The following is a 13,041-nucleotide window of genomic DNA, read 5'->3' as shown; positions in this document are numbered from 1 at the left end:
TGGAGAAGAAAACGATATATAGCTCAAAATGATTTAACATTTTTCGACTGGGTACAAGTGTAGCAAACCCTCAGTTGTGGGAAGTACTAGGTCTATAGGGATTCTCTGCTTATGCAAGCAAGAATTTTCCTATGAGATATACACTGACATATTGTGGCCAACTAACAGGCTACGTGATGTACTTTGTTCAAAGAGGATTGCATAGACTAGATATAATTGTAGCAAATCCTCAATTTTGTGACTTACTGTTGGAATTTTAACTGTGCGTAATCACAAATGTTCCTATTCACTGACAGCAAACATAAATATAATATGATACATTGTGTGGACTGGATACAATTGTAGTAAATGCTCGGTACATGCACATGGAGCCGTCATGGTTTACTCCCATTAGACCGGCTTCATATCTACTTCTCCATGCAAAGAAAAAAGGAGGACAGCACTACCTGTTGAGATGTTCCCCGTCAGTCCATTCAGTGGCGGTGCCGGTGGTGTCGGATCCTGACCTTGGGTCCCCAAAGTTCAAAAATTGAAGAAAAAACCGTAGCACTCCACCTTCTCAATGTAATATCTGTGTTTATTCCTCACCCAACATGCATGCACAGATATTACATTGAGAAGTTGGAGTGCTACGGTTTTTTATTCAATTTTTGTACTTGTGAACTCCGACGCTGAAATTCACTCAATGTATTCAGCGTATACGCCGGCTTTCAGACGGACAAAAAAATACTACGCAAATCATTTTTTTTTGTCTGGCTGAAAACCTGGCATATATGCCAGGAAAGCGGGCGGATCCCATTACAGTGAATAGGGGACCAACGGTGATATCCGGCTATGCTGGATACGGTGAACTCCGGCAGTCTGTTCCTTCGCTGGAACAGACTGCCGGAGTTCACAGCGCAGATGTGAACCCGGCCTTACCATGAAATTGCGGCAGTAAGGCCTCATGCACACGACCATTGTTTTGGTCCGCATCCGAGCCGCCGTTTTTGCGGCTCGGACGCGGACCCATTCCGCATCCATTGCTGTCCGCATCCGTTGCACCGTTCTGTGGCCCCGCAAAAAAAAATATAGCATGTCCTATTCTTGTCCGTTTTGCGGACAAGAATAGGCATGTCTACAATGGGCCTTCCGTTTCGCAAATTGCGGAAGGCACACGGGCGGCTTCCGTTTTTTTGTGGATCCGTGGTTTGCGGACCGCAAAAAACACCACAGTCGTGTGCATGTAGCCTAATCCGCTTTCCCAGGGAAGTAATTTTCTGCTGCACCCCATTACACACTCCGTGTACCGGTCGTACTGGTCTGACGAGGCACCATAACACCAAACGACGGCTATAAAAACGGGTGCAGTTGGATTTTTACCCCGAGAATTGATAAACGGAGGAAATTCCTGTTTCACAATCTCGAGGCTTTAATCCCACTGTGATGAGACGACTTCATATGCAAGTGGCTTCCCTTTACATATGCAAACAGATATTAGCAAGTCATTGCAGGGAGCAGCCACAATAAACCTGTTTAGTGCTAGACACAGATATACAGATAATTCCGCAGATAAGACCCCAATGAACATCTTCATCCGTGAACTCAGCCGCCATCATCGCCTCCCATGTACTGCTCTGGTGGGATAGATTCTAAGCAGCCATCCCTTTGGGTCTTACGGGCCGATATCGGGCAATAAACGAGCACCGATAGAGTTGATCAGCATTCACTTAAAGTGTCTTTCAATGCAAAGTGAAAGGGGGACGAATGATCGTTATTACGTTTGCAAAGACAGTGATGCGCTAGCGACAAGCGATAGAGTTTTGGGTGCCTCTTGAAAAAGGCAATCGCTTGACGAACAAGGCGACAGGAATTGGGTGCATCTAACGGCCGGCAGTAGATCGTGCTGTCTAAACATGCTCTGCTGCCGCATACAACGAGTCTGTATGGGGATGAGCGATCTCTGCTCTTCATAGTGTGGAGGAGATCGCTGCGGTCTCCTCCACTGACAAGCGGGCAATTGCCTGGAAGGAACGCTTGCTGCCCCTGAGGTGGGCATTGTGTAATGCTTCATTTCTCCTGTGGGGGTGCTGCAGGGAAATTGAACAGTTGTTTTTCATTATTGCCTCTTTACTGACTAACATAATAAAAATGAGCGAGTTATTGTTTGACTCGGGGGTAAATATTCCCATCTCCGGAAGCTCCGTTGGCATATGTTCAGGGTATAGCATTTCCCTAGATAATCAATGCAAATGCAGTTGGTTACCTGTTAATTAATCTCCATTACTCACAGGCTCATTAGCTGGTGTAGGACTCCTCTAGTCTAGACCACTCTTTTCCATTATCCTTTTGCTTTTGTTTTTACGGGTAAATAAATTATCCTGTTTAGACTTAATTAAACAAAAATCAGACGATTGAGCCTCGTGTTGGAGGGGAATAAGAAACTTCAGGGAGCCTTTCTTTCCCTAAGGCTCCATTCACACGTCCACAGAATTGCGGAACGGGTGCGCACCCATTCATTCTCTATGGGGACTGAATGGATGCGGAGAGCACACTATGTTCTCTCCGCATCCTGCATTTCCGGAGCGTTGCCCCGATCTTCCAGTCTGCAGCTCCGGAAAAATAGAGCATGTCCTATTCTTGTCCACAATTGCGGATAAGGATAGGCATTTCCATGGGGGTGCCAGCCGGGTGTATTGCGGATCCGCAATTTGCTACGGATGTGTGAATTTTTTTTTCCCCGTTTACATTCCGTTTTTTGCGTTCCGTATACGGACCCATTCATTTCAATGGATCCGCAAAAAAAACGGAAGGTACTCCGTATGCATTCCGTTTCCGTTTTTTCCGTTCAGAGATAGAACATGTCCTATTATTGTCCGCATAACGGACAAGGATAGTACTGTTCTATCAGGGGCCAGCTGTTCCGTAAAAAACAGAATGCACATGGACGTCATCCGTATTTTTTAATGATCCGTTTTTGGGGACCGCAAAATACTTTAAAAAGCCATATGGTCGTGTGCAAGAGGCCTCATAGAAATGAGAGTGGCCACATACACATCACACACAGAGGGTCCTGTGGGCAGGTCTGTACAGTGGAGCTTACGTTACTCCTTGTACTACATACCTCAACTGCTGCAGAACCTCTTTTTGAAAAGTAAGGGTGAGATTCCCATCCATCATTGATGTCCTCATTCTTTTCAAAAATGATTTGTAGCAGCTGAGGTGTGTACTATGAGGTTCTGTAGCAGCTGAGGTGTGTATTATGAGGTTCTGCAGCAGCTGAGGTGTGTACTATGAGGTTCTGCAGCATCTGAGGTGTGTATTATGAGGTTCTGCAGCAGCTGAGGTGTGTATTATGAGGTTCTGCAGCATCTGAGGTGTGTATTATGATGCTCTATAGAGAATAAAAGGTTTCAAGGGGTTGTATGAGATTGCAAAAACATGGCTGCCGTCTTCCAGAAGACCTCTTGTGCAATGGTTGTGTATGGTTTTGGCCTAAATAGGGGTAAAGCTGCAATACCAGACCCAGCCCAATGACAAGAGGGGCACTTTAACGGATGCATTTTTTAAAAGGTGTGAATATGATCTAATCTCAAAGAAAACAAATACAACTGAGATTCCATTTCTTAAGAATTTATTAAGAAACACTCTGTACATTGTTCAGTATATGGCTTGTAAGGACGGCGGTACTGAAACAGAAACATAAGAAGACCTAGGTTAACAGTCATATCATATCGGGTAAGTGCAATGACATACAACATGGCACAGTACATCCACAGTGGTCCTTCGGCACAGTCCACCAGTATCAATAGGAGGAGATCACCATATCCAATAATGAGGGGGTAAGGGGGGTTCAGTAACATTAGTATTACTATGTCTTGGACTTGGTGGCCACGCTATTGATGTGAGAGACATCCAATTGGTCCAACGTTACAGTTCCTGAGGAGATCTATGAGGTTAGATGGTTTAACAAGGTATATGGAACTATACAGGGTTGTCACCCAACAAGGGGTTCAAGGGACCAAGACCAACCCAAGCGTCCTAACCTGCTTCCTAATGGGTGGTGTCAACTTGAGCTGGGTTTACCCTCTCGGTATGCACCATAACATGGGATGAGGTAAGCAACTTAAGGTTTCCTTTGTCCAAGGGAATGGAGATAGTGTCAAGTGCTGTCCTGGATATGGTTGGTGTGATGGGGAAGAGGAAGTCCAATTTGATTTTTGCTACAGGACCCCCTTTTTTATGTATGCCTATGTGAACTCATAATATTTCATAATGCCCATTTTCCTCTACACTATTATACGGAACCTAAAATAAGATCTTACATTGGCACAGATCCTCGTTGCCCGCTTACAATAAAACAAGACTCTAACTGCCTTGTACTACGTCCTTTATGTCCTACGTACACACATAATAAATAGCACAAGACAGTAATGTTGCCTCTGTACATATATACAGATATAGGGGTGGGTATTGGAGTTTAGGGGGGTATCGGGCAGATTTGCCCTTTGTTCAGTACAATACTATAAAAGCATCAGTGTCATATTCATGAAATGCTGGAGGGGTCTCTGTACAGAGACAATAAATGTGGCAATGTAATGGACAAATACAGCAAGTTTATTGTGAACCAGTCAATAGTCCTTAGGCCCGGCCTACGATAAAGGTACAAAAAGAGGGAAATTTTTTGCATAAATAAGGTTTATACACCTCTCGGTCAATATGAAATATCTATATACACATATTACAAAAAAAAAGTCCTTGTCATCCAGACGCTGTTAGCTTGAATGGAAACTGGAGGATTCTGACTCTGTTGAGACGGATGAAAGTCCAGCACGCTTTTTGGAAAGTATTTTTAAACTGGATCCTCTGCTGACGGATGTAAAGGCATTTTGGGCAGAGGTCTTGAATTTGGCCCCAAGGAAGGCGTATAAGATGGGGTTGAGGCAGCAGTGGAAGAAGGCCAAAGCTTCTGTGATGGAGATCCACTTGTGAAGCATATTATCCATGTAACAATCAAACTTCAAGAGTCCAAGTAAACCAAAGGTGTCGATGGTAAGGCAGATATAGTACGGGAGCCAACAGGCGAAGAATGCCAGGATGAGAATCACAGTCGTCTTCAAGGCTTTACGTTTTTGATGGCCCTTTGAATGGGACAACCTGGAAATGATGACGCAGTAGCAAGTTAAAATGATGAGTCCGGGCAAGACAAGTCCAACTGTGATGTGGAGGAAACGGAAGCCAATGGTCCAGTGTGCTCTGTTCTCCACTGGGTAGATGCGGTCACACACAAAGTTGCCTTCAATGTCCGACACGCTGGCAAATACAACGTCGGGCACGGTCAACAAAATAGCTGGAAGCCACACACCAGCATACACAATTTTCTCTGCCAACAGTTTCCTAGATCCTTGGCTGTTAGTGGCATGGACAATCGCCAAGTACCGATCCAAGCTGATAAAGGCCAAAATTAAGACGCTGCTGTAGAGGTTGACTGTGTAAATGACATGGACGGCTTTACACAAGAATTCTTTAAAGTACCAACCAATGGCGGCGTCCACAGACCAGAACGGAAGTGTGAACACAAACAGCAGGTCTGCGACAGAGAGGTGCAACCGGTACTTATCAGTCATGGTCCTGGACTTCTTTTGATAGCCCATGACGAGCACCACCAGTCCATTGCCGATAATTCCAAGAAGGAAGATTAAGGAGTAGACGGTGGGAAGGAATATTCGGTTGAAATCATTGTTCTCTTGGGTGAAGCATGGACCTAGAAGATCCAAGAAGTCATCAGTAGAATTTAGATCTGTACTGTTATCGTCAAAGATATCGAATGACCCAGAGAACTGTAAAGAGAGAGAAAAATAAGTTATTGGTACAAAGTCTAAAGGCCAAATACAATACCAAAAATGATCTACAAAATCTCCTTGTAGTCCCAGGAGTGCAGGGGTGTGATGTGATACATTCGGGACACTTTGTAAAAGAAACAAGCAATGCCTCAGAGTCACATAGCACCTCAGCACTGTGCCCTGTAATCCTTCTCGGACAACACACAATGTGGCTGGTGTCACCGCTAAGTGTGCAATACATGGTGCACACACAAGGTTCCGCCTGCGCTGCAGCTGAGATTTGTTCCTAAAAAAATCCAAATGCAAACACATCAGCATTTAACCTTCAGCTGGCAGATGGCGATTGATGGACACAAACCCAAGTGTGGAGCAAGTGCCGACAGCTTCAATACATAAGACCAAAGAGTAAGCAAATGGGGACTGTGCAACAAGAAGGTCATTCTGCTTCTACGACAGGTTAACCAGATACTGTGGCTGAAACTAAAAAAACAAATGGGCAACCAAACTGAAACTAAGAGTTACAGTGACTATTATGAAGGGTTCTTTTTTTGTTAAAGCCACAGCTCATGTAACTTGAGGCAGCAGTTACCGGTTAGCTGACAATACGATTGTCATGTCGCCCTCTAGCTGAGATTTACAGAATTTCTAGTTGTAACTCAATTCCCTGTGAAATTTCCTGCTGACTGGACAATAATTCATTTTTATATGAAATAGATATAAAACCTCTCATGCTATTTTTTTGGGTTGTTATTAAATATATATATATATGCAGATTGTATCAATGGAGTTACCCACAATTATTATTAATTTGTCATTTCCCACAATTCAGTGATAATGGCCATTTACTGATAAGTTTCCAGCGGACCTAATGTTTTTGATGGTTGATTAGGAGCTTGTCCTGATCATTTTACATGCTCAGTAGGGTGATATCAGCCAGAATACCCGTGGGTATGACCAGCAGTATCTGTCTGAGAAAAGGCTAAAAAAAAAAGGGGGAAGTTTATAGCACAAACTAACGATTTTAGGGTAGTGACCTAAAGACAAAGCGGGATTTTTGAAAAGGTGGATAAAGGCTTTGTTTATTGCATGTATGAAGGGGCAAAGCAACAAAAATAAAAAGAAACTGAGGAGATAGACTTAACTGATACAGTGTGGGTGTAACTGTAGACTAAACTGGACTAGATACTACAGACCTGTGGTCACTATGGATCAAATGCATCATGGGGCTATCTACCAGCAGGTACGTATAACCCCCTGGGACCACCCTGCCCTAAATCATGCAGGTTCTATTCATTATGTATACTACTCATTTATATAGCGCTGACATATTCCGCAGCGCTTTACATCACTCGCTGTCCCCAATGGGGCTCACAATCTAAATTCTCTATCAGCATGGGAAAGGAAAACACGGGGAGAACATACAAACTCCATGCAGATGTTCTCCTTGGTCAGATGTGAACCTAGGACCCCAGCGCTGCAAGGTACCAGTGCTAACCACTTCTAAAGCCTTTGGTAGTTTCCAAAAATGCAAATTTTGTATCAGATTCTGGAGCACATGTCTCTTCCATGCATCGAGGGACTTTTTACACTGGCATCACTGCCCTGGTTTCCAATATCTCATTAGAACAGCATGCCCCTCTTATACAGTAGACATTATACAGGAATAGGTGTCAGACAGGAGCACTGTGTCCAAATCCAAAACTGCTGGTAAAAAAGCACAAGCAAGCAGAAGAAGTGCCAAGCTGAGCAGTAGACCATTCACCTTGACACCATGGGCTACCTACAGCTCCTGGATGAGGTAGGTAGCTCTACACCCTGGTTAGGTAGATACAGATCCAAGTCATTCTATGGCAATCCCTTCAATGCAGCACATCGCAAATCTGCAAAGTTGTAACAAACTTGCAACTCAGTGTCCTCGGATTCCCACCCAATAGACACATGCATTATCATTGTATTTGCCAGGTTTGCAAAACTGCTGGTAAAGTAAATGGAGGCACTATGCAGAGCCCCCCACTCTGCTGGGGTGAAATGCTCCAAAAAAAAGCAGTGCAATGTGAAGAGTCCGAGCCCCCTGATCGGTGTACTTACAAGCTCCATGTCTGTGTGTCCCTCTGCTTCCAGGGTGGACAGTGTCTGGCTGCAGACTGTGTGCACTCTCTCAGGGAGTCCTAGGTTCAGTGATCAGCACTCACTCAGCGGAGAATGAATTGACTGCTGCATGCAGGGCTATATATATAAGTGCCCACCCATGGGCCGCCCATCCAGTGCCCTCAGCGCTCACAATAGCTGCTGATTGTGCTGCTCCAGGACCTCCTGTTGTTTATCCTGCAGCTGGCAGGGGCTTTGTCTTTCAGATAAGCATCTGCAGAAAACATCAGCTACAAAACAAGTCAGCAGCAGCAACAGCACAAGAAATGTCAGAGCAATGGAGGGGTCCGTGCACTGGGCTCTGGGTAGAGTCGTGGTCGGATATAGCTGGAAACAGGCAGCTTATAATATATCTATAGGGGGTGGAAGGAGCTTGGTGTCTTGCTGGTTCTGGGCACAGCTGGATGTTTTTGCATTGTCCAAATGTGCAATAAAATGTGCAACTTTTATTTTGTAGACACTAACAATGCCCAAATTCAAATAATCATACAATAATATGGTTCAATCACTATTATTATTATTATTATTATGACTGATAATGATTTATTTTTTAGATATTATTGTTAGGACTCACATAGCAGAGCCGGTATGGTGGCACCCTGAGTCACAGCAGCAGAAAACCGTAAATGGGAGCGCATAGAATAGAAGACAGTAGGTTAAAGAATTATTACATTTTAGAATATTATTAAATAATAATAATAACAACACACCAACCATTATAATCTGGGTGACTAATATGTTTTGTCATTTATTTTTATTATTATTGTTGTTATGTCATTTTATTTTATTATGTTAGATTTATTTTCCTGAAAAATAGGACAAAATACTGCATGTATCTTGTAATGAGACAAAGGTTTTTTTTTTTTTGCTTAATATTGTTATTATTAGTAATAACAACAATAATACTAAAAATAATGATATATAGATAATAGTAAACAAATTGCAAACCTATCTGCTGATATTCCAGTGAGACGTGTGGTGTGCAGTGACATGGATGGCAGCAGGTAAAAAAATAATCATCCATGTTGTGCCTATTATTCTGAGAGCACCCCCTCCCCCAATACACACTGAGCTCATATGTGATCACTGAATACAGACAGATCTGTCTCCTCTTTCTTGTAAGTCGCTTGTATCATTGAGGATATTAATGATGCCATTATTGTATTCTTATAGATGTGTGATGAGGCAGAGAATCCATTCTATGTGTATCTCATGTGGTGCTGAGTGAAACTGCTGTATTTAAAAAACGAGAGCGGGGATAATGGGGGGGCTTGTGCCCGGACCCCTGTATGGCATTGTGATGTAAATGAGAGGAAGGGAGGACTCAGTATCTGTGGCACACTTTATGGGGGGTCCTAATACACAAAGTCATTTGAAGCCTTGGATTTGGGGTTAGAGGACACACAAAGTATGTTGCATGTGGGTAGCACCAAAATCTTCTTCAACAGTGGGGTACTAGCCGCACCCTGTCAGTAACACTCTTTGCGGTAATAGCTTCAACCACAATTTTCACTTTTCCCCTGTTTTCAGGGTAACGGCCTAACCCACCATTCTTAGATATTGAAATAAGCCCCCTTGCTACTTTCAGTCTTTGAGTGAAGAGCCTCCTGTGGTCCTTCCAGTCTCACCTGGCTCCTGTGGTCCTTCCAGTCTCACCTGGCTCCTGTGGTCCTTCCAGTCTCACCTGGCTCCTGTGGTCCTTCCAGTCTCACCTGGCTCCTGTGGTCCTTCCAGTCTCACCTGGCTCCTGTGGTCCTTCCAGTCTCACCTGGCTCCCGTGGTCCTTCCAGTCTCCTGTCCTGTGGTCCTTCCATTCTCACCTGGCTCCCGTGGTCCTTCCAGTCTCACCTGGCTCCCGTGGTCCTTCCAGTCTCACCTGGCTCCCGTGGTCCTTCCAGTCTCACCTGGCTCCCGTGGTCCTTCCAGTCTCACCTGGCTCCCGTGGTCCTTCCAGTCTCACCTGGCTCCCGTGGTCCTTCCAGTCTCACCTGGCTCCCGTGGTCCTTCCAGTCTCACCTGGCTCCCGTGGTCCTTCCAGTCTCACCTGGCTCCCGTGGTCCTTCCAGTCTCACCTGGCTCCCGTGGTCCTTCCAGTCTCACCTGGCTCCCGTGGTCCTTCCAGTCTCACCTGGCTCCCGTGGTCCTTCCAGTCTCACCCGGCTCCTGTCTTGTGGTCCTTCCAGTCTCACCCGGCTCCTGTCTTGTGGTCCTTCCAGTCTCACCCGGCTCCTGTCTTGTGGTCCTTCCAGTCTCACCTGGCTCCTGTCTTGTGGTCCTTCCAGTCTCACCTGGCTCCTGTCCTGTGGTCCTTCCAGTCTCACCTGGCTCCTGTGGTCCTTCCAGTCTCACCTGGCTCCTGTCTTGTGGTCCTTCCAGTCTCACCTGGCTCCTGTGGTCCTTCCAGTCTCACCTGGCTCCTGTCCTGTGGTCCTTCCAGTCTCACCTGGCTCCTGTCCTGTGGTCCTTCCAGTCTCACCTGGCTCCTGTGGTCCTTCCAGTCTCACCTGGCTCCTGTGGTCCTTCCAGTCTCACCTGGCTCCTGTGGTCCTTCCAGTCTCACCTGGCTCCTGTGGTCCTTCCAGTCTCACCTGGCTCCTGTGGTCCTTCCAGTCTCACCTGGCTCCCGTGGTCCTTCCAGTCTCACCTGGCTCCTGTGGTCCTTGGAGAAACTTCACTTGCTACTTCCAAACCTCATGATAATGCGCTTGCCTGATCTCCAGGGCTACTAAGGCTACTTTCACACTTGCGTTGTTGGATTCCGGCAGGCAGTTCCATTGCCAGAACTGCCTGCTGGATCCGGAAATCTGTATGCAAACGGATATCATTTGTTTCCGGATCCGTCTGACAAATGCATAAAAAAAAAAAAACTGATCTGTCTCTCCTATGTCATCTGGAAAAACGGATGCGGTATTTATTTTTTTTAAACATTTTTAAAGGTCTGCGCAGGCCGGAAAAACCCGATCTGTCGATGCGGCAATTTCCTGAACACTTGGTACCGGATCCGGCATTAATTTCCATTGACAATCCGGCAAGTGTTTCAGAATTTAGCCCTTAGAAAATATCGCAGCATGCCAAATACCGTAAAAGAGACGGAACGGAAGACATCCTGATGCATACTGAACGGATTTCACTCCATTCAGAATGCATTAGGACAAAACTGATGCGTTTTTTTCCGGTATTGAGCCCCTATGACGGAACTCAATACCGGAAAACTTTAACGCTAGTGCGAAAGTACCCTAACCCCACCTTTTATTTCCTACCCTGTATTGCTACCCTTTAGCATAGTAGCCTCAAGCTGCAATTTCAGGTTTTAGGGTAAAGCCCATATCCTGTACTTCCAGTTTTTAGGGCAATATCCTTACCTGGTATGTCCAGTTTTCATGGCGGCGGTGTCACCCATCTGGTTCTTGATAATACTTATTATTGTGTAACATTTGGCTCCAGGATTGTGCGTTGCTTCTCCATGTCTTCCATTTTGACTCCCATTTCTTCATCACTGGGGGTCGTGGTTTACACTGTATGGGTTCAGAGATTTGGGGAGCTCATACTTGCCTTTGGTGCCAAAATAGAGTGTCCTGATCCTTGCTGTTACCATTCACCCTAAGCCTGGGAAGAGCCACCTCCTTACCTGCCCCAGATAGGTCGGTGTGTGTAGCTTAAACTCTTCTATTGACCGAGTCCTGACAGATATCTCCAGGTTAGACATTTACTATTGTACAGACCCAAATGCACCAAGGTCACGTGAAGGTGAGAGCCATTTAATACCCTTCTATTTAGATCAGGCAACTTACATGGACCCATGTCTTCCTATTAAGGGTACTTTCACACTTGCGTTAAACTTTTCCGGCGCTGAGTTCCGTCCTAGGGGGCTCAATACCGGAAAATAACTGATCAGTTTTATCCCCATGTATTCTGAATGGAGAGCAATCCGTACAGGATGCATCAGGATGTCTTCAGTTCAGTCACTGTATGGTTTTTGAATGGAGAAAATACCGCAGCATGCTGCGGTATTTTCTCCGTCCAAAATTCCGGAACACTTGTCGGAATGCCGGATCCAGCGTTATTTTACATTGAAATGCATTAATGCCCCAAGTGTCCCGGAAAACCCCTCAACATATTAGACTGTATTTTATGTTGACACCATGGATCAGAGATTCCCAACCCTAAGGCTACATTCACACGACAATTATATGACAATTAATAAAAGATACCGTTTTTCATGGCATATTGCACTAGTTTGCACATCCATTTTCTGGCCATTAAAAATGGATTGATTTCATTGACTTTTTTTTTTTTTTTTTTTTTTTTTATCCCGACCCCCATAGTGCCCCAAGTATGTACTATGACCCCCATAGTGCCCCAAGTATTATACATGGCCTCCTGTTGTGCTGCCAGTGGCATATATGCCCCTATAGTGTCCTCAGTGTATATATATATATATATATATATATATGCCCCCATAGTGTCATCAGTGTATATAAATGCCCCTATAGTGTCATCAGTGTATATAAATGCCCCATAGTGTCCTCAGTATATATATATATATGCCCCTATAGTGTCCTCAGTGTATATATATATATATATATATATATGCCCCCATAGTGTCATCAGTGTATATAAATGCCCCTATAGTGTCATCAGTGTATATAAATGCCCCATAGTGTCCTCAGTATATATATATATGCCCCATAGTGTCCTCAGTGTATATAAATGGCCCCATAGTGTCCTCAGTGTATATATATTCCCCATAGTGTCCTCAGTGTATATAAATGGCCCCATAGTGTCCTCAGTGTATATATATGCCCCATAGTGTTCTCGGTGTATATATATATCCTATAGTGTCCTCAGTGTATATATATATATGCCCCATAGTGTCCTCAGTGTATATATATGCCCCTATAGTGTCCTCAGTGTGTATATATGGCCCCATAGTGTCCTCAGTGTATATATATATATGCCCCATAGTGTCCTCAGTGTATATATATGCCCCATAGTGTCCTCAGTGTATATATATGCCCCATAGTGTTCTCGGTGTATATATATATCCTATAGTGTCCTCAGTGTATATATA

At 44.6% G+C, this 13,041-nt stretch overlaps 1 protein-coding gene across 1 annotated transcript; it reads right to left on the bottom strand.

Moving 5' to 3' along the window:
• Positions 1–3,596: 3,596 nt before the first annotated feature.
• CXCR4 (C-X-C motif chemokine receptor 4) lies at positions 3,597–8,050 on the bottom strand. The gene is made up of 2 exons (XM_044303340.1): positions 7,911–8,050; positions 3,597–5,819 (listed from the first exon to the last, which is right to left on the bottom strand). Exons 1-2 carry the CDS (start codon positions 7,917–7,919, stop codon positions 4,755–4,757), a joined length of 1,074 nt encoding a protein of 357 aa, XP_044159275.1. The 5' UTR covers positions 7,920–8,050; the 3' UTR covers positions 3,597–4,754.
• Positions 8,051–13,041: the final 4,991 nt, after the last annotated feature.

Source organism: Bufo gargarizans, chromosome 8 (assembly GCF_014858855.1).
Source record: "Bufo gargarizans isolate SCDJY-AF-19 chromosome 8, ASM1485885v1, whole genome shotgun sequence".
In the NCBI taxonomy this organism is placed as follows: Eukaryota; Metazoa; Chordata; class Amphibia; order Anura; family Bufonidae; genus Bufo; species Bufo gargarizans.
This window is presented reverse-complemented; position numbering and strand designations above follow the sequence as displayed.